The following is a 21,954-nucleotide window of genomic DNA, read 5'->3' on the forward strand; positions in this document are numbered from 1 at the left end:
GCTTGATGGGGATGGCATTGAATCTATAAATTACCTTGGGCAGTATGGCCATTTTCACGATATTGATTCTTCCTATCCATGAGCATGGTATGAAGAACGAAAACTTTAAAACCCATATAAGAAAATGTAGAAATACAATGGATTATGCAATGTTTTCTTAGATATGACACCAAAAGCCAAAGTAACTGAAAAATACATAATTTGGACTTTAACAAAATTAAAACTTTTATACTGCAAGCAATATTGTAAAGAAAGTGAAAATACAATCCTTAGAATGGATAAAAATATTTGTAAATCATGTATTTGATAAGATACTTGTATCAAGAATATGTAAAAACTCATAATTCAACAACAAAAAGGATAAATGACTTAATTACAAGTGGAAAAACAGTTTGAATAGGCATTTCTCCAAAGTAGATGTACAGATCTCCATAAGCACATGAAAAGATGGTTAACATCATTGATTATTTTTAAAATGCAAATGAAAACCACAATGAGATAGTACTTTTTACCCACTGGGATGGCTAATACAAAAAATACAGACAATAAAAAGTGTTGACAAGATGAAGTATACTTGGAATTTTCACATTACTGGTGGAAATGTAAAATGGTGAAACAACTTTGAAAAAAGTTTGAAAGTTCCTGGAAATATTTTTTTAATTTTTAATTTTTGTGGGTACACAGTAGGTATATATGTTTATGGGATACAGGAGATATTTTGATACAGGCATACAATGTGTAACAGTCACATCAGGGTACATGGCATATCCCTCACCTCAAGCAATTATCTTTTCTGTTACAAACAATCTAATAATAATCATTTAGTTATTTTTAAATGCATAATAAATTTTTTCGACTGTAGTCATCCTCTTGTGCTACCAAATACTAGATCTTATTCGTTCTATCAAACTATATTTTTGTATTATATATTTCACTACACATTAACCATCCTCCCTTTCCCCCCACCACTACCCTTCCCAGTCTCCTGGAAATATTAAACATGAAGCTACCATATGACAGAACCATTCTACTCTCAAGTGTATGCCCAACAGAAATGAAAATACATATACACAGAAAACCTTTATACAGATGTTCAGAGCAGCATTATTTATAATAGCCAAAAAGTAGAACCAACTCAAATGTCCACCAGCTAATGAATAAATTTTAAAATGTCCTACATCCAAAAATGGAATATTATTTAGCAATAAAAAGAAATGAAATACTGATATGCACTGTAACATGGGTGAACCTCAAAAATATGCTAAGTGATAGAATCCAGTCACAAAAGACCCCAAATTGTATCAATACATTCATATAAAACATCCAGTAAAGACTGAAGGAAGAGGAGAATAGACAATAGAAAGGGATGGTTAATTGGTATGGGTTTCATTGGGGGCAAATAAAATGTTCTCAAATTAGATCATAATGATGGTTGCACAACCCTGAATATATTAAAAACCAGAAAATTATGCACTTTAAGTGGGTGAATTTTATGGTATGTTAAAAAGTATATCTGCATGCCATTGACTACAGATCTTTTCTTATTTTTTCAAGTTTATGAACACAGTTTTAGAAACATAGTCTCCATTTTTCTCTTTCATGAAACTGCTTGCCAGCTATAGAAATGAAAAAATAGCCATGTCTGTGGAACATAACTGCTACCTAGATGGGAGCCTCCATCACACAATGGATAGGGAGCTATTTTCTTTTATGGTCAAGATAGGCAGGTTCTGTCCTATACAATATATTCTGAGATGTTACCTGTAGCTCAGAAAAACAGGGATATTGTTGCTCTAAACATTCCTCAACATTTATACGGCTTCCTATTTATTAATAAGAGAACCTATTCTTTATGTGTCGTTATGCTAGTTTATTCTGGCCCTGGTCCTGGTCCAGGACTAACTGGAGGTATTAGAATGACCCTACTCTATGTGAAACAAGGTCGTATCTCAATAGGTATGTCAGTCAGCATAGGCCAAGCTACAGTAATAAGCAATCTCAAATCTAGAGGCTTAATAGTCTATATTTTACTCATGTTACATGTTCGTTGTAGATTGATGAGAGTGTTCTACTTAGCTTAGTCACTCGGGGACCATGGCTGATGTTATCTCCATCTTGGTACATCCTTTCATGATCATAGAGGCAAGGAACATGGTTCTTGAACCTTCTGCCTAGAAGTGACAAGTAGACAAAACCAGTCACATGGTCATTCCTGAGTTCAGTGGGGATGCTGATGTATAATCTTCTGGCATGAAAAGGCACTGGATATTTGAGAACAGTAATGCAGTCTACCACAATATGCTCATGGGGTTTGAAAAGGAACTGAAAAATGCCATTTTCTGGGGTTCTGTCCTCTGGCATTGTTTCTGGAATCATTTCCACCCATCCATTTCTACACTCTCTCAACCGACTTTTCTCAGATGCCTGGGGTAGCTAGGTGATTTGTTAATTACAACATTGCTTAAGCCTTTTAATAAAGTCAGCAAATTAAAGAGAGAGCCCAGATAAAGAGAATGCTTTCAAAAATGTCATAATGAAATTAAGGTAACGAAGCAGTTAGAGACCTCTCCTCCCTTCTTTTTGTATAAAACTTATTCCAAAGAAGCTGGAAGAGAAATGGGGCCTGAAAGTAAAGAGGGGAAAAATATATTGTATGCCATTAGTTTAATTATAAAAATTCATTACATGAAGCCATGTAAGACAGAAAATAATGGAACTCTAATGGGTTGGCCGATAACACATTTACTAGTCTGCTCTCAGCTCATAGTGATTGTTGAAAGGACAAAAAAGTAACGGCGTTGGTATGTAGTCTTCAAAGCTATTGTAAAGATTAATCATTTTCAGTAAGCTGGAAAATGAGGGCCATTTTCTTAAATAGTATGCCCTGTATAGAGTGTTACCTTCTGAAACAGAGTTGTTTGGTAATGTCAGAGGTTTAATAGATGAGTCTTGAAGTTAATGGTGAGAGGCTTTTACTTTTGAAATGGCTTTCTTACAGCTATTTTAACATTTCTATTATAAATCCATAACAAGGTTTTATAGGTCGTTTTAATTCACACAAGGAAGGAAGAAATTGTGCTTCTCTTTTCCCAATAAGGATTTATAGAACATTAATTCATTTTTGGGACCAAATTGTTTAGCGATTTTCAAAAATAAACAAAATATGTATTTTTCTGCTATCTTTTTTTTTGGAAATGCCTTACTTTATTATACATAGTAATTTTCCAATCATGCTATAATCATCAAGATTATTTTATATTCTTCAAAGCTCAGTTAAAATAAACCCAATCCTTTTCCTTCAATTTCTTTATATGGATGCGTAACTTCTTTAACTGAATTGAAATGAAAACTGAATTGAGAGTCCAGAAACCTGCATTTTTATGATGACTCTTTCACTGAGTAGCTATGTCACCTTGAACAAGTCACTTAACCTTTCAGAGCATTTATATTCTCGTGTGGACAATTATGGAATTGCTCAAAAAGGAAGAAGATACCAAAAGATGAAAGTGAATATTTAGGTAGGGGTCATATCCTTCAGGGCCTTGTAATCCAAAGAAAGAGGTTGGGACTTTGTCCTGTAGGTAATAGCACCAATTGAAAAGTTTTACGCAGAGGAGAAATGAGGTTCTATTTGCATTACAAAAAGATCATTTAAGCAGTTGTATGTAGATGGAAGGGTGGTTTGACAGTGGAGGGAGGGAGCCAATAAAAAAGATTATTTTAGTACCTGAGCAAGAGATGATAGGGACATAAATTAAGGTAGTGTCAATGGAAGTAGAAGATTTGGATATAAGTAAAAAAAAAAAAAAAAAACTTATGATACAACTACCCTGGGGATACGTTCCCTGCCTCCTGCTCCAGTTGAAGACCAACATATAATCAGATTGATCCAGAGACAGAATTTTGGAGAACATTAATATTTAAAGGACAGGCAAAAAAAAAAAAAAAAAAAAAACGAGGTCGTGCCACTGTACTCCAGCCTGGGAGACAGCGAGACTCTGTCTCAAAAAAAAAAAAAAAAAAAAAAAAAAAAATCCTTGAAAACGAAGAGAATACAGAGGTGACGGACCCAAAGAGTGGAAGCCAAGAAAGCAGAGAACTTCAAGAAGAGAATAGTCAGCAGCACCAGTTGCTGCAAATAAATCAAGTAAATAAGAACGTAAATCTTTCCATAGGCATTGGCTTTTGGTAACTGAATCAGTTAACTATCTTCACAAATGTGAGTGGCATATAGCAATAAGCCCATATTGCCTTTCATGAGTTTACAGCTTGGGTGGGGTGGCACTTCTTCATGCTGCAGGTTGATTGGGGTCGCTCTGCTCCATATGTCACTCATTCTCCTCCTGAGATGAGTAGGCTAGCCCAGAGCATGTTTGTCTTAAGGTAATGGAGAAGTGCAAAATGGATAGCCACACTGCATAAATACATTTCAAGCCTCTGCTTGTGTTACTTCTATTAATATCCCACTGGGATTAGGCAAAGCAAGTCACATGACCAAGCTCAATGTCAAGGGCATGCTGTCTTTTGTAGGAAGAACTTCAAAGTTACTTAGCAAAGGGCATGGATACAGGGAGAGGTAAAGAATTGGGGCCAATAATTCAATTTGCCATAGTGACTTCAGTCAGAATAGTTTTAGTGGAACGACAATGGCAGAAACCTGATTTTCATGAATTGGAGAGTGGCAGGAATGTAATCAAGTTGAGATAATGAGTGAATATCTGCCTTCTAAAGAGTGTGACTGTGGAAGGAAAGAAAATGATAGAGTGCAGAATATTGTTGTTGTTGTTTAAAGATGAGAGAGACACTCATGCTTGAAGTCTCTAGAGAAGGACCTCACAGAGAGGCAAGAAGTTGGAACACACAAAGAGAGAGGGAGTATGTGGAGGAGGATCCCAGAATAGATGGGTGCCCAGATGGTGAAATCAACTTCCAATAGCAGAAAAGTCGCCTCTTCCTCTGAGACTAGAGAGAAGGATGCAAGATGTAAAGTCTGATATTTCATGAAATATATGTTTGATATATTCAATTTCCCCTGTGGAACTGTAGGTAGGGTCATTTACTGTGAGATTTCTTTCAGTTCATGTTGTCAGGAATTAGTCTATAAACCACATTAGGTATTTCAAACAGAGGAAATTCAATACAGAGGACTGGCTGCTCCACAAGAATGAAGGAGCCGACAAACCCAACAGAAGACAGTGTGGCAACCCGGAGTTTAGTAACTTCAGTAAACTATTACCACCTCAAGGTTTGGGGAACCAACAAGTTTTACCAAAGCCCAGAAACCAGAACCATCGGGTGCTAATTCAACCACTATAAGGTCTGCACAGAAGGTACTGGAATTACAGAGGGAGCAGCTGTCCAGTGGGAAATGGAGACATAAAGCAGATACTGCCAAGACAAAGAGAGAAGGGGGATAATTCTCTTGTTTCACCCTTTCTCATGCTCTTCTATCTCCCACTAGTGTGTTTCATGACTTAACCTAATTAGAAGTCAGCTAGCAAGAAATCCCAGGAAATTCTGAGCTCCTATGGGAGTTAGTACATCTTAATACTGAGTGGAGTAGGAAATGGGTAGAGAATGGATCTAAGAGCAAACGACCTCTTAGTGGTTAGCTAACAGAGCTAAATTTTTCCATGAATCCCTTGGTTCATGAATGTAAATACAGTATCCAAGGAAAAATAACAAGTCCAACATGTAGAACTTTGTTCATAAACATATTAGGATCCTGTTTTATAATTTTCCAAGCAATTGCTTGATTTTGATACCTCAGGACAAGCCGGAGGCATGGGCAGAGCAAGTAACCCCATCCTAGTTTACAGATGACAAAACTGGCATTTACAAGGTTAGTGACTTCCTTAAGATCAAACTGCAAAACAATGGACAAGCAAAACTTCCTGGGAAGATGCCCTTTCATTACTCTGCACTGCCTTTTTTGAAGTTCCTTTGAGACACACTCATTAAAAATTTAAATAATAGTTCACCTGGAACAAACATTTATTTTACTTGTAGGTGAATATCACAAAACACATTTTAAAAGCAAATTTAACCAATATTCAACCTTAAAATTTTAATGATAGAGCTTTGCACTCACTTTTATCTTCCAAGTTAAAGGGAGAATTTTAGAGTTGCAGCATTTCTAGACAATGTCTATAAAACAGTGAGCTACTTGCTTTGCGTTCAGAAGGGGCTCACACTGTGGGGAATATAGTTTGACTCATTAAAATTAGTAGTAGATGTACTAGCAGTAGTGATGATGATGATGATAATGATGATGATGTTGATGATGCTGATGATTAATATTTATGTAATCCTTCAGACATGCCAGGCACGTTTGTAAATGTTCTCCCTGAATTCTCTAAGTTAACCCACACAATCGTATTTCCACATAAATACTGTTAATATTCCCATTTAGCAAAGGAGGAAACTGAGGCACAGAAAAGATATTTAACTTTCCCATTTGCCATATAACTACTAAGTGATCACGCCAGGATTCAAACCTAGCAGGCTCATTGTATTGCTCAGGCTTTTAGCTACTCTTTCACTTCCTCTTCTCTTTTCTACCATGTAGGGTCAATATCACTAAAATAAGTTCTTACAAAGAAAAAAAAAAAGAGAGAAGATAAAGTAGAAAAAAATACTTGAAATTCTTGAAATTAATTCAGGTTGTCTCATAGTTCACAATCACTTTTTCTGCCTAAAATACTGTGAATATATATCAAGCACATATTGCAGTAGTAGCATAATGGGTTTGAATATGAAAAATTTCTTTCCTGGTTGGGGAACCAACCTTTTGGGGATTTAGCATTTTATATTCTTCATAGAAAATACACACACACACACATACACACACACACATACACAAAGGCAATCTTTTTTTATAAGCTAGTGCTCACAGTATTTTAAATTTCTTCACATACCGTGATCACCACACAAGCAATTCCCTGTGGTGTAAACCATTGTAAATGGAATTCAGAAAGAGAAAAGGGAGTGTGTGAAGTCTATTGTAGTTTTGAATTTACACTCCTTCTGAGGTCTGGAGTTATCCCCATAGTAAATTTCACAGCGGTAGGCAAAACCGGTCAAGGTCATGGTTCCTAGTGTGAATGACACTTGGGTAAAGCCCAAGATGGGCGGGCAGAATATTACTGTAGGAGAAAGGGAAAACATTCTGTTGTGGGGAATGTCTTTAAGAAGGGAGAAAAGAGAAAGGCTACCTTTGAGAACCTTTGTGTTTATATAAGGGCCTGAGCCCCCTCAATGTCAGTCAAGATCAGTGGGAGTTTTACTTTTTAATCCTACATCCTCACAAAACCTGGGCAGCATTCAGTGAGGGTTAGCACTCAGTCAGGATTTCCTTAGGTATAACAGTCCTAACTTTCTCTGTGAATACAATTTTGCAGAAAAATATATGGCACGCATATTTCTGCCTTTCAAGCATTAAAGTTCATCAAAAAGCTCTGGTCTGACATCAAGACTCACTCTTTACTACCTTGTTTAGTAGGAAATCTCTCATTTAACTCTAGCTTGCTATTTCTTTCAGAGATTTTGGAAAATTCCAGGATAGGTTATTCATAATTTTAGGCATTTTTATGATCTATTGATTATGTTTTTAGATTCATTAGCACCTTCTGCATTTTATGTTTTTTAATTTTAACAGCTTTTTTGAAGTGTAATTGATATACAAAAACTACATACAATTATATGGGCTAGAACATGTGCACATAACCATGAAACCATCCAAATAGTATAACCTCTTATATCTAGACTTTTCAAATAAGAACCTATGAGTGATGGGTGGCTTCCAAGGTTATTTAACTTGCTTGAGTAAAATAAATGATTTTAATTATATATTTACTAAAAATTTTGTTTTTATTTTGTATTCCTGAGCTTATACATATATGCTCTGATATTGGTCCATCGTAAGTATTTTGTTAACAATTCACTCTCTTATAAAAGGAATTCACTTGAAAAAAAGGTAACCAAGTTATTGTTCTCAGTTTTGTGGATGTTTATGCTATTAATTAGAGATTTAATAGATGAGAGATAATAAGCTCTTCTTTTAAAATGCAAATAGCACCCTCTGGATAGTAAGGGCCAATTACATGTTCTTTCGTATCTTGGAATACATTACTTTTATCACTTTAGGTTTGGCTTAAGTGAGGAGGAGAAGGGAAGAAGTGGTAATTTTGTACCCTAGGAAATTTCTAGAAAAGGCAAGCCTTTGGCAAAAGTTCCCTAAGAAGGGCTTTCAAATAGTGTGAGGATCTGAAAAGTGGCAAATGGAAACTGCAGTGCTTGATAAAAGGAGTATAGAAGAAAAGGCAGGCATTCCACGAGGATAAATGTTAATTGTTTTGCAAGAGCAGGAACTATGTTCTGTGCCTTTAGACACTGTCCTCTGCTTTCATAGCAAAAGTCAGTGATATTGTCATTAGCTTCTTGGTAATAGTTTGGTAATCTGGATCTATTTGCTATATGCAGTAAATACTATTATTTAGTTTGATTCTAGGATGTTTTAGTTAACTGAGAAATTACCTTATATATAGATTGTATATGTTTAATAGGAGTTCAACCAAACACGCTGAAATTATGCTGAGAATACTGTTTGATTTTTATTCTGTACATATCATACTAACACAAAAGAACAAATATTAAAAACGAAAATGATTTTTCTCCTCAGAAGCATTATTTTCAATTTCTTCCATTTTGTGTTCAGCTCATGATTACGTATTCTTAGAGATAAAAAAACACAGTGTAGTTAAAAATTGTGTTCTGTTTTTTACACAAGAAAATTGTGTTCTTTTTACAGTGATTACTGTGTGCATTTGCTCTATATTGTACCATCGGAATGGTGTATTATGTTCTTTTAATGTCCCTGAATTAAACATTGACATTGTTTCTCTTTTTTTTTCTCTTGAGATGGAGTTTTGCTCTGTCACCCAGGCTGGAGTGCAGTGGTGCAATCTTGGCTCACTGCAACTTCTGCCTCCTGGGTTCAAGCAATTCTCTGCCTCAGCCTCCTGAGTAGCTGGGATTACAGGAGCCTGCCACCATGCCCAGCTAATTTTTACATTTTTAGTAGAGACGGTGTTTCACCATCTTGGCCAGACTGGTCTCGAACTCCTGATCTCATGATCCACCCACCTTGGCCTCCCTAAGTGCTGGGATTACAGGCATGAGCCACTGCACCCGGCCTGTTTCTCATTTTTTTACTGCTTTGGCTAATGAAGATTTTAAGTCATATAGTGTATTGATCTTCTGTTGAAGATTGTATTAGGCTAAAGTACCAAAAGTGAGATTACTGAGTCAATGGGAATAAGCATTTGTATGTCACTTGGTATCTATTGCCAAATTGTCCTAATAGATACTGTCCCCAGCAGTAATACATGAATGTGCTAGTTTTATTGGTCTTTTAAGCTTTGGATTTTATTTTTTGTTAATTTATTTGGTGTCCAATTGTACCTTTTCAATACTCTATTTTTCTATTACTTGAAAGTTAACTTTTTTCTTTTTAAATAAAATCATCCTACTCTTTCTCTTGTTTCAACTACCTGTTCCTGTTCCTCTGTCCATTTATCAATGACTTAACCCATTGTATTAAATTTGATATAACTATCTTAACAATTAGTATTATCTTAATGCTTAGAAGCCTCCTCTCTGCACTTGCAGAAATGTTTAATAGAAATTTCAGGTTGATATGCTTCGAGACAAACCCTACCATTAATCGACTTCTTTCTTTGAAATATGTTTCAAGTGATTAGATAGCAAGTTTGAAAACACTGAATTACCAAAGACAAACAACGAAGAAAATGTAGATGATTTGGTTTAGCAAGATTCTTATATTTTGACTTTTATTCCAATTTTAAAGTAGGATATTCTAAAAGTATTTTGATCCTTCAAAAAGTTCGTAACTAGAATAACAGTACTATTCTTCTGTTGTTCAATATTTTCTGTATGCACGTTTAGTTGAACGCCAGTAGATGGCACTAATTACATAAACGATTCAACAAGTTAATGAAGAGGAAAAGAAATGTATGAGATTTTTTTTTGGTTCAAATGTTGTTATATGTTACATAGTCAACAATTACATATGAGCTTATTTTTGTAGTTTTTTTCTCTTGTGATAAAACAATTAAGCCCACTTTATTGCCAATTAATTGCTACTAAGTTGAAATAATTGATACTGGTTGTTGCTCAAGATGCTGCATTTGAAAAGTTTGTCCTGAAAGGTGGGTTACCTTATACTGTCATGACTGACTAAATCAACATGGTAGGTTAAAAGCAATCTAATATACGTATTCTGACCTGAGGATTCAGAAGCTGTTTACGAAGTATTTTAAGACACTCCCACTGGAGATTTCAGAAAAAAACTGACATTCATTCTCTTTCTCATAAAAATCTATAGCAGTTGGCCAAAGACCTCCGCCAGTGGCAGATAAATGTAGATGTGGCAAATGACTTGGCCCTGAAACTTCTCCGGGATTATTCTGCAGATGATACCAGAAAAGTCCACATGATAACAGAGAATATCAATGCCTCTTGGGGAAGCATTCATAAAAGGTATGAATTACATTATTTCTAAAACTACTCTTGGCTATAATAATGGGGTGGTGAAACTGTATGGAACATGAAGATTTGTTTTTCCAATCCAGCTAAACTGGAGCTTGGGAGGGTTCAAGATGATAAATACCAACTAAACTCACTGACTTGGCTCAGACTTCTATTTTAAAAATGAGGAACATAAGATCTCATTTGCCCATTGTCACAAAAGTAGTGACATAACCAACAGATTAAACAAAAAGCAAAATACTGATTTATAGCTAGAAGAGCCATTTATCAGTCTACTTTGAGAACTCTATCCAAAGTCCAAAGAATTATCTTTCTATCTTATCATGGCACACACTGCCTTACCTGTTATTTGATAAATAAGTCACTTTGGGATTCATGATGGAGTTATAGCTGTCCATGGTATCATCCTCATGTCTCACTCCACACACCCAATGGGAAAATTTGTGGAGGGTAATATGACTCATCACTTCATTTCCCATTATATATCTATGGAAATTAACAGCTCTTATAGACAGTATCTCCTCAAACTAAGCTTTGTACCCTTATTATACCTCTCTTGATCTCTAGTGCTTTTTTCACTAGCATTTATTCCAATTATAAATAAAAATATAAAATTATGAAACTAATTGTTAAATATTTGTCCTTTAAATTAATCTGAATGCCATGAGGACAGAGATTTTGTCTTTCCTATATGATATATCCCCAGATCCTGAACCACGCGATAAAAAATTGGGAGCTAGTAAATGTTTTTTGAATGATGATTCCCTTTGCAGAATGTACAATTACCTTGTGCCAGCTGAAAAAATAGTACCTGTACAACATGAGGAAGACCATGGTGAAAAATAATTGAGTTCCAAAATATGACATCAATTACTGAAAAAATAAGCTCAGTGATTTTTAACGAGAAGTAAAAGCCACCATTGGGGCCAAAACAGATTTTGAACTAAGAGCAGGAAGTCTTAGGAGAAATAAGATAATGATACATAGAAATTAAGAGACCAACTAAATTTTGAAACTAAGCTAGACATTAGACAGTAAAAACTCCTATGAAGCTGAATTTAAGCTAGTGACCCTGGAGAATAGAGCAACTCTAATCCTGAATTCCAGACAGTAAGTGTATAGATGGAAAAGAACATGGAAAAGAAGATTCAACCTAAAGTTGGAAAGTTTTAATTGGAGCCCTATGAAAAAGACCCCGATGGAGAAAGGGCAAACTTGAATATGGAACTGATATTTGGAAATTTTCTCATAGTAACTACTTTTTCTCAATGGCAAGACTTGGACTTTCTTCTCAAAATACAGATCTTGTATGTGTTCAATTAAACAGGGACAGATTAGGTTCGGGAAGAATTATTCACATGGAATCAATTGGTATCAGAGAGTCAACCATTAGATCTTAGTGGGAAATATCTGCTTCCCAAAGGGAAGCCTTTTTGGAAAAGTCAATTAAAGTCAGAGATTAATTTGATGAGTTTAGGGAATATAAACTAAGGAGCCAAGAAAAAAGCTTGCTCATGGTATGAAACTAGAGCTTCAGGACACTGGTCTATTCTATCTGTACTACTCTTTCTGACAGACCCCTCTCTTCATTCTCATGCTCCTTGATGGCCCAAGCAACTCTTTCAGTTTTTAAAAAATTGTTTTATTAAGGTCTTTGGATTCTTCATGGGAATGACTTCCAGTCGATATTTTTTGGCTTGTTTCCAAAAAGCTATCAGCTAAGGAATGCATATAGTTACTTCCCCTGTGGGTAAAGTAAATTAGAATTTTAGAAACCAACTCACATTTTTGGCCTGTAGAGAATCTGCAATTCACCAAGCTACTTCTGACTCATGTCTATAAAGTTCTTCCCTGTTCTTTTCTCACTTCACATGTACCCTGTACAAGAATTCATCCACTTGCATAGTTTCAGTCTGTTGATGACTATCCATCTATAATTCCAGCTGAGAATGATCTTTTGAGTTTTAGACATATAGAGATCACTGCTTTCTTTCTATGTTAATGTCCCACAGGAACTTCATATTGAAGAGGTCCAAAGCTAAACTCATCTTTGCCTTCTCCCAATCTCTTTCTCCAAATGCAACCTACTTCTGTTGTCCTTGTCTTAGTCCTTTTTGTGCTTCCATAACAGAATACCACAGACTGGGTAATTTATAATGAACAGGGATTTGTTGGCTTATATTTCTGGAGGCTGGGAAGTCCAAGATCAAGGAGCTGGAATCTTGTAAGGGCCTTCTTGTTGTGTCATGATTCCATGATGGAAGGTGGAAGAACAAAAGAGAGAAAAAATGGGACCAAACTTGCCTTATATGAAACTCACTCCGACAATAATGATGCTAATCTGTTCATGAGGGCAGAACCTTCATGTCCTAATCACGTCTTAAAGATCACACTTACTACTGTTGCAATGGCAATTAAATTTTACCATAAGTTTGGGAAGGGACAAACACTACACCATAGCATTCTGCCCCTTTTTCCCCAAAATTCACGTTCTTCTCAATGACAAAATACATTCATTTCATCCCCAAAGCCCCAAAAGTCTTAACTCATTTCAGCATAAACTCAAAAGTCCAATCTAATATAAATTAGATATAGGTGAGACTCAAGGCAAAATTCATCTTGACTCAAATTCCCCTCCATCTCTGAGCCTGCAAAATCAAATCAAGTTCATCCCCTTACCCCCTACCCTTCCCAGCATCACGTAACCACCAATCACAGAAAGTTTTATTGATAGTCCTGCTCTAGATTATCTTTGTCTATGTTCACTTTAGCTATTTATCCTAGTGTTCCATTATTGGAACACTGAGCATGTGGGAGTTATTTATATTCTACTGTTCAAGGTCATCATCAAGGTCTGATTGCAAAAATTCAAAAAATTACAACCTTAGGCATAAATGGGTTAAGCAGTTTAGAGTACATTTATAATAATTATTTACTACACTACTTCAAAAAACTTATTGCCTCTATTTGTAAATAGTGTTGTCTCTACACAGGGGTTTGTTGTCATGCATTTGCTTGTTTCTGCCTGATTTTTTTCTATTTATACATTTTCTTTTTTATTTTTATTTTTATTTTTTAACTTTTAAGTTCAGGGGTACATGTGCAAGTTTGCTACATAGGTAAACTTGTGTCATGGGGGTTTGTTGTGCGGATTGTTTCATCACCTAGGTATTAATCTTGGTACCCATTAGTTATTTTTCCTGATCCTCTCACTCCTCCCACCCTCCATGCTCCAATAGTCCCTAGTGTGTGTTGTTCCCCTCTATATGTCCATATGTTCTCATCATTTAGCTCCCACTTATAAGTGAGAACATGGGGTATTTGGTTTTCTGTTCCTGTGTTAGTTTGATAAGGACAATTGGCCTCCAGCTCCGTCCATGTCCCTGCAAAGGACATGATCTCATTCTTTTTTATGGCTGCATAGTAATCCATGGTATTTCTGTTGGTCTCAAAAACTACAACTATGACAGGATGGCATTTTCACTTTTGTTGTTATATTAAACTCATCTTAAAAAGGAAAGATTAATAATATCAATATTTGGGTTATGGAGAAAAAGTATCTCATATCTTTGAAAAAGTTCTGTAACTACAGCTTTTTTGGTAGGAGGGATTCTGTGGAAAGCATTCTGATTGCATCATTTCTCATAGTTCAGATTAGACACCATTTTACTATGAAACACTCATGTATTGACTGCACTGAGACTTTCAGTCATATGGAGAAACCTAGGCAAAATTTTTATATACTTGGAAGAATATTTAAATTAGTAATAAAATCTTTAGTTTTAAACTGTTGAATGTTAAATAAGATATAAAATGTACTTGAAAGAAATTTACTTTGATATCAGTCACTGCCATGTTGTAGTTTCAAGACATAATAAAAAAGTAAACTAATGTTTATATTTTGCTGTTTAAGTTTATTAATATATCAGATGAGTCTTCAAATTCTACAGTGGCTTTTGATAGGATCATTTTTATTTGTCATCTTACATAGAATAAATATAAATAGCCATTTATGCTTAAAAGGAACGAATCTATTTATGGAAAAAAAGAGAAGCCTGCTTCTCAACTAAATCGTACAGTTTAGAAACCCAGATCTGAACATAGATTATTGTTGTGACCTATGTAGGAAAATATTTCGTTTTCCTTATCATATTCTTTATAGAGTCCATGTTAACATATAAAGCCAGAAATGTGAGCCTCTGCAAGTTCATTTCTTTGTCTTCAATTTCTGTGAATAGATATGAATTTGTGAATAAGATAATATTAGATGTGATATTACAAAGTATTGTGAGAAGCCTCTAAGGATTAGATTTCAAGGACTGCCATCTGGCTGATGACTTTATGATGACACTGTCATGAGATTTCATTTCCTTATTTCTATTCCAGGATCACCCTTTAAACAAGAAATAAGCATTAACTCTGAATTGTCTGTTTGTAGCTGTATGAGGGCTTCCACAACTACCAACTAGTCAGGTACAAACTCATCAAGCAGAGACAGTCCTTGCATCAGAGGGTTAAACATGCCTAGAAGTTCCTTAGCTAAGCTCTCTGATACTAAAAAATCCCTCTAGGTTCTAAGAAAGATTCAGCATATACATGTGTGTACATGTATGTGTGTACACATGTGCATATATATGTATATACATGCATATATGTGTGTATGCATATACGCGCATATACATACAAACACATTTTCTTCCATAAAATAACATCTTAGTATTCTCTGTTCTTCCTAATGTTTTATATTTTAATGATCAAAATTAATAGTTGATCATCTAAAAAAATTTTGACCTGTTTTCTCCATCTTTGACAACCTTGAAGGCACTTGTAAGTCGCTCTTTGCTTCTCTATTCGTAGGTCCTTTTTCCTCTTCACTTCATTGAAACAAGAAAAGAGAAAACAATTGAACCCTATTTTGTGTGCAGCAAGGAGCTACTCTGGTTAAGCACTAGATCTCTTTTACATTCTCTAACATGTTGTTTTAGTAATTATTCTACTTTCTTTTTCTGGGATATTCGATTTCTTCTTTCTTTTTACTCCTCCCCTTTAGCAGGCCAACATACTCAAGTCTCCCTCATCCTAAAAGAACTTTTTTAGTATATCATTTTTTTTCTATCCAGCTGGGCTTGCTTCTCCTTACTATATCGTTTATTAAGCAGTGGTTGACATTACTGTTTCCTGTTCTTTAGCTACTAGTTATATTTTGACCCACTCCAGTCTCACTTCCCCAGCACCACCACTTTATGAAAACAAGGACTTACTAAGATCATCAATGACTTTGTAATAGCTGATTAGTGTATTTTAATTCATCCATCTACTTGACTACATTTTAACATTGATCCTGTTGGTCAACTCTGCTAGTCAAAACTTTATCCTCCTTGGTTCCCAGAACAATGTTATCTTGAAACAATCTCTTATTTCTTTAATCACATAATAATTGTGAGGTGCTTGGCACAATACCTAGCACGTAGTAAGAACTCAGTAAAATATCATCTGCCATCAACATCATAAAAATTAATTTACTTACTCAACAAATACTTTTGTATGAAGTATGTGCTATGTAGGCCCAGTAGTTGGTACTTGGTATAGAGCAATGAAAAGCCCTACCCTCGTAAAGCTTATATTCTGGGAAGCAGAAGTTGGGAGACAGACACTGACAAATAAAAATTAAATACATGATGTGTCAGATGGTCATACATGCAATGTGGAAGAATAAAGAGGAAAACAAGTGGAGAGAGAGAGAGAGAGAGAGAGAGGTGGAAGAGGAGTGCTGCCATGAAAATGTGGTAATCAAAAAAGGTCTTACTGAAAGGTGGCACTTAAGCAAATTCTAAAGGACCTGAGGATGTGGGCCATATGTATAATTGGGGGTAAAAAAGTAGTCCAGGAGGGTCCTAATAGGTGAAAATGCCCCAAAGCAGGAATATTGTTGGTATGTTGAAGGAACCTTAAAAGGGAGATCAGTTAGGCAGAAAAGGATCAAGTGAGCAGGAAGGTAGTTGACAATAAATTTAGAGGGGTAACCGGCATCTGATTATATTGGCCTTTTAGGCCTATGGGCTTTAGTTTTTAATCTGAATGAGGTGGGAGTTATTGGAGGGTTTTGAATGGAGGAATGGCTTGTTTTGTCTTGTCTGACTCCTCTGTTATAATAGACTAAACAGAAGTAGTGAGACCTTTAGGAAACTGTTGTCATAATTCAGTCAAGAGATGACTGTGGTTGGGATCAGAACGGGAGAGGTGAATGTGGTGAGGAGTGGTTGGATTCTCCTACATTTTGAGTACAGAGCACAAAAGATTTTATAATGGAATAAATGTAGGTACGAGAGAAAGAGAAGAGTCAAGAAGACGCAAGAGTTTTTAGCCTGAGCAACTGAAAGATGGGGTTATCTTTTACTGAGATGGGGAAGGCTCCAGGAGTAACATATTTTGGGAGGAAGATGTGGATATGTTACATTTGAAATGCCTATTATACATCTAGGAGGAGATGTGTGTAGTAGATAGCTGGATATACAAATCTGAAGTTATGGGGAGTAGCTCAAGATACAAAGTTGGGAATTGTAACAATGATCAGTGCAAGTTTTCTTTCCTCAATGCAATTTTAAATGTTGATGTTCCATTCTTAATTATCTCTCTTCTTTCTCTCTACACATTTTGAGTAGCTTTGTCTGTTGGCTTCAGCTAACATTAAGACTCCTCAGTGTCAACTTCCGTCTTACACTCTTTTCCTAATTTCCAGAACTGTACTTTCAGCCATCTACCCTACATTACCACCTACATATGCTACAGGCTCCAAAATGTGTCAAATAGAATGCATTGTCTTGCCCCTAAAACAAAGTTAAATTTTCTGTGTTTTCAGTGTGGTGTGATTGCCTAACTTAATTGTCTCTACAACTGGAAATCTAAGAATAACCTTCTACCTTTCTCTTGATCTCTCTTTCCCAATCTACTGACACATGTATTAAATTGGCTTCCAAATTCTGTGAATTCTACTTCAAAAATTGCTCTAGAAACAATTGTCTCTCTTTATCCCTATTGTCACCTCATCCTAAAGCCTCTTCATCCTTCGTAGATTTCTGGGAGATTGTAACGAACTTTTCTCTGTTCTGCCAGTTATCAAGTCTTTACACTCATTTGACATTCACACCAGCCTTGGATCTGTCTCCCTTCAAATGAATCTTCTTGCTTCCCTTTGATTCCAGTGCTCTTTTTTTTCCCTCCTGAGACTTGATGCATGATATTTACATGTATGACATATTTCCAAAAGCATTCTCAAATATTTCTGAAAGTAAAAACAAATAAAAAAGTAAAACATTTTCCTGGGAAGAAAAGCAAATAGTGTTATATGTTTTTGCTTGTTCATTTGTTTGTTTATTTAGGAGAGGGACAAGCATTTGAACTTCATAAAATTCTTATATGCTGTATCTACAAATACTGTCCCTTGGCAATACAATTTTAGAGTTCCTTTTCTGGAACTACTTGAGGACTGTTTTATGATCCTCAGTAGACTGTTATATTATTTTATAGCCATACCTTGTATTTGCTGAGTAATTGTACTCAATAATTGTTTGTAAATTGAATGAAACAATTCATCAGATGTTGAGCACTGAATGGCTTTGGATTATTTCCAAAAATTTAAAGGATAAAGATTTGCTGCCTTCAAAGCTATGTACAAAAATATGATAGAATGCTAGCAGGATATTTGTTTAAAATACAACCTTTATTACATTGGGGGCTGCTCATAATATATATGTGGCACATTTTATTTAAAATATTAAAGTTCCTGGCTGGACATGTACCCATAATCCCAGCCTTTGGGAGGCCGAGGTGGGGGTGGGAGGATCACTAGAGGCCAAGAGTTTGAGACCAGCCTGGGCAACATAGTGAGATACCATTTCTACAAAACATAAAAAAAAAAAAAGCCAAGTTTGTAGTCCCAGCTACTTGGGAAGCTGAGGCAAGAGGATTTCTTGAACCTAGGAGTTCAGTTCAAGGCTGCAGTGAGCTATGATCATGCCAGTGTACTTAAAGCCACCAGTTCAACCCTCTCAATTTTGAATACCCTATTTTAAATCCCTCTTATGCAAAATATACCTTCTAGTCCATTTTAAGGACTGAGAGGATTTGGTGTATTAAAAAATTCAATCCATTATCAACTGCTTTAGGTACACTTAGCAGTATGAGAAAGTGTCTTTCTGCTCTTCAGGAGAGAGTTGTATGTATAGTTATAAGACAATCCCATTTTTATATTGCTGAGACCCAAATCTTCCCAACTGATTATGAAGCATAAGAATTCTTCGGAGGTTGAAGTGTGCTGAGATTGTGCCACTGCACTACAGCCTGGGTGACAGAGCAAGACTCTGTCTCAAAAATAAAAAAAAATTCTCTCCATTCTACAATAGGATAATATAACATCTATTACATGAAATCTTGGGGCTCTGGGCCAGGGAGTGTCATGATCCATATGGATCTAAAAGGTTCATAGTGGTAACAGCCTGCTTCATTTTATGTCATCTCCTTTCAAGTAATTAGAATGTTTCTAGCTTGCAGGGATTGCACACAAAGGGAGACATTTGGAACCATGTCACTGGTGATTTACTGGTGTGGAAAATTACCTGGTGATGTAGCCAAGTAGCCATTTTCATTCTAACCCAGTCCTACAGTCCTGAACTGGGCTGAACCAACACACCAAAATATATGCTTAGAAATACTCCTATGTATCAGTTTTCCCAGGAAAAACAATAGTATTATAGAAAACTTACCATTGTTTCCTAATAAAAGAAATTATAGGATACCAACAGACTGTTTTTTGTTCATAAATTTAATATTACAGTATCAAATATTAAAACGAATGGGAGAAAGTTTTTCTTATTCGGTTTAATTGAACCATTAATGTTAGCTATAATACCCATTATGTTACTTTTCAATTATATTTTTATTTTTTATTTTATTTCTATCTATATCATTCTCAGAAAGACTTCTTTAAAACATTCAATAAAAATAGAATTTAGGTAGATTTATTTTTAGAAAGTTGCGTTGTTTTGATAAATGAATACAGTCATCACTTGACTTAATTTTTATCTGTACAATTCTAGAAATCTTATAGTTTTGGGATCCTTTGGCTTTATTCAGTATATAATAGGGATCTGTTTCCTTTCTATAAATCATTAATTCAAATGATTTCTTATATTAAAAATGTTTGGACATATAGGTATTAATGAGTTTTATGAAATCTAATCTTTCTAATTTCCCCCTAAAAAGGGATGTCATTTAATCAGTTCTAGGTTGTGATCAATAGCAGAATTTTTCTTTTTTTTTTGCAGCCCCCTTTCACTCAGTAGGGAAACCTGGTATCATCCTTGACTAATTGCAGCAAAGAGCCTGGCTCGGGTCCTTTGTCTTATACAGAGTGTTTATAGATTCTTGAGCCCAGCAGAATCTGAACTCCTAGCTACTGCTACCTACTTCCCAGCCCAGGCCCCCAAAGCCCTATGTCTACAGCCCCGTGCACCACTGTGTGTTTTTGTGGCATTTCTGAAGCACAGAGCTACTTAACTTGTTTCTAAGCCCAGATTGTGCCTTTTTGATTTTCTATTTTGGTATTTTATCTACCGTTTTTCTGTGTTTGGAGGTTTCTTCTATATTTTGAAATAACTTCTTTCCTTTGGTACAAAGTGATTCTTATTGTAGAAACTATCAAAAATGTACAAATAAAGAATCACTCTCAACATTCTTAGCAGTTCCTTCTATCATAGTTTTGCAAATATATTATTGCCTATTTTTATTTTACTTACTCCCTGTTTATTAACAGTTAAAAGCATTTTCAGATAGTTTTCAATTTTCATTTAAAAAATTCTTACCACATTTTTATTAGGAAAGAAATGGACAGGTGTTATCTTTTCAATAAAAAACATGGGGGAAATAATTTCTTGAAGTACCTGGTGACATTCTTCCAGCCAATGTTTTATGTTGTGGTCATTCTGTCTGTCATCAGTATTCATAGAAAGAGATGAAAATTATTTAAATGAACTGCAAAATCAATTCCCCATTCAAAGCAGTGGTTGTGTGTTTCAAATATCTTCTAATAGTCAGTTTCACACTTAGCTTTATCAAATTCCTAATTATGATACTCATTACATCACTCTGTGTTCAGTCAGTGTGTTTATGCCACAGAGCAATTAAAGCAAATCAGGTGAACCAAATTCAATCACCTTTGTAGATAATAACCTACATTGCTTAAATTTATGGCCACTCATACAATTACTGATGGATTGTTTTTTTCTTTTATATTGCCAGTATTTTAAATGTCCTAGTAAAGTTGGGTTAGCTGTTGAACTTCAACTTTCTCACAACCTATTTTTTAAAATGTATAAATGAAAAAACCCTCCATGAAATGATCAAATACAGTTTTCATGCTGGGACAAGTTAGATGAATAATAATCATAAATTCATAATAATTATTTATGGTTTTATGTTTTTATAGTGAGATATGTTTTATTGAAATGTGTTATATAAGTGATACCTAAGTTTCCCATTAAAATAGAAATGCTAAAATGGCATTGTTCTTTTTCGCTATGACTCTAGCTGTTGAAATCTACTTAAACAGAACTGTTGTTCCATCCCAAATCTGCAACTCTGAGGCCTATGCTCCCTTCACTGCTGTCTAATGGATAGCTATCAATTTGGAAGGAGGTTTCTGGCAGCTATTCCCAGTAATCTAATCTCAGCTCTGTCCTCTTCAATATTTTCATCAATGACTTGGATGAAGACATAGATAACATTCTTATCAAATTTTCCAATGCCACAAAGCAGGGAGAAATAGCAAATATAGCAGACAAGAACATCAGAAGCCAAAAAGTTTTCAACAAATTGGACTGGTAGGCTGAATATTGAAAGATGTAATGTAAATGCAAGGTGCTACGTGTGGGTTCAAAAAGAAATGTAAAACAAAAACAAAACCCATCTAACTTAGGCTGGGCTCCCTGGAAATAGGCTAAGAATAGAGAGTTGTATGCAAAACATTTGTTGGGGAGCGTTCCCATGAGATACATATGTAAGGTTGTAAGACAGGCAGGATTGCACAGATGAAGAAGTGCAGTGCAGCCTGCAGTCCACTGAGGCCTCATCAGATTTTCAGGGGAGTTTTGGAAATTGCAGGGCCCTTTAGAGACGCGCTGAATTGAAGCAAGGGATCTGGACCTTTGTAACCCAATACTAGACAGTTAATGGTCCTGGGTCACCCCATGGGAGAGGGCAGACTGGAGCAAGATCATCACCTATGACTGAAGGCAATTTCCAGGGAGGAAGGCAGCTGTGAGCTGTTAGTAGTCAATATTCTAACCAGCTAGGGCATGAGGTCTTGGCAGAGCATCAATGTACCCACTA

At 35.5% G+C, this 21,954-nt stretch overlaps 1 protein-coding gene across 1 annotated transcript in view; it reads left to right on the plus strand.

Moving 5' to 3' along the window:
• Positions 1 to 21,954, plus strand: part of LOC105555622 (dystrophin) — a gene marked incomplete at its 3' end in the record, with an annotated part of 1,920,295 nt that overhangs the window by 1,580,691 nt on the left and 317,650 nt on the right. Inside the window, exon 54 of the mRNA XM_012002637.1 lies at positions 10,406 to 10,560. Coding sequence (XP_011858027.1) covers positions 10,406 to 10,560 — 155 coding nt within the window. The remainder of the gene's footprint in view (positions 1 to 10,405; positions 10,561 to 21,954) is intronic.

The sequence above is a fragment of the Mandrillus leucophaeus genome, unplaced genomic scaffold (assembly GCF_000951045.1).
Source record: "Mandrillus leucophaeus isolate KB7577 unplaced genomic scaffold, Mleu.le_1.0 Scaffold692, whole genome shotgun sequence".
Classification (NCBI taxonomy): domain Eukaryota; kingdom Metazoa; phylum Chordata; class Mammalia; order Primates; family Cercopithecidae; genus Mandrillus; species Mandrillus leucophaeus.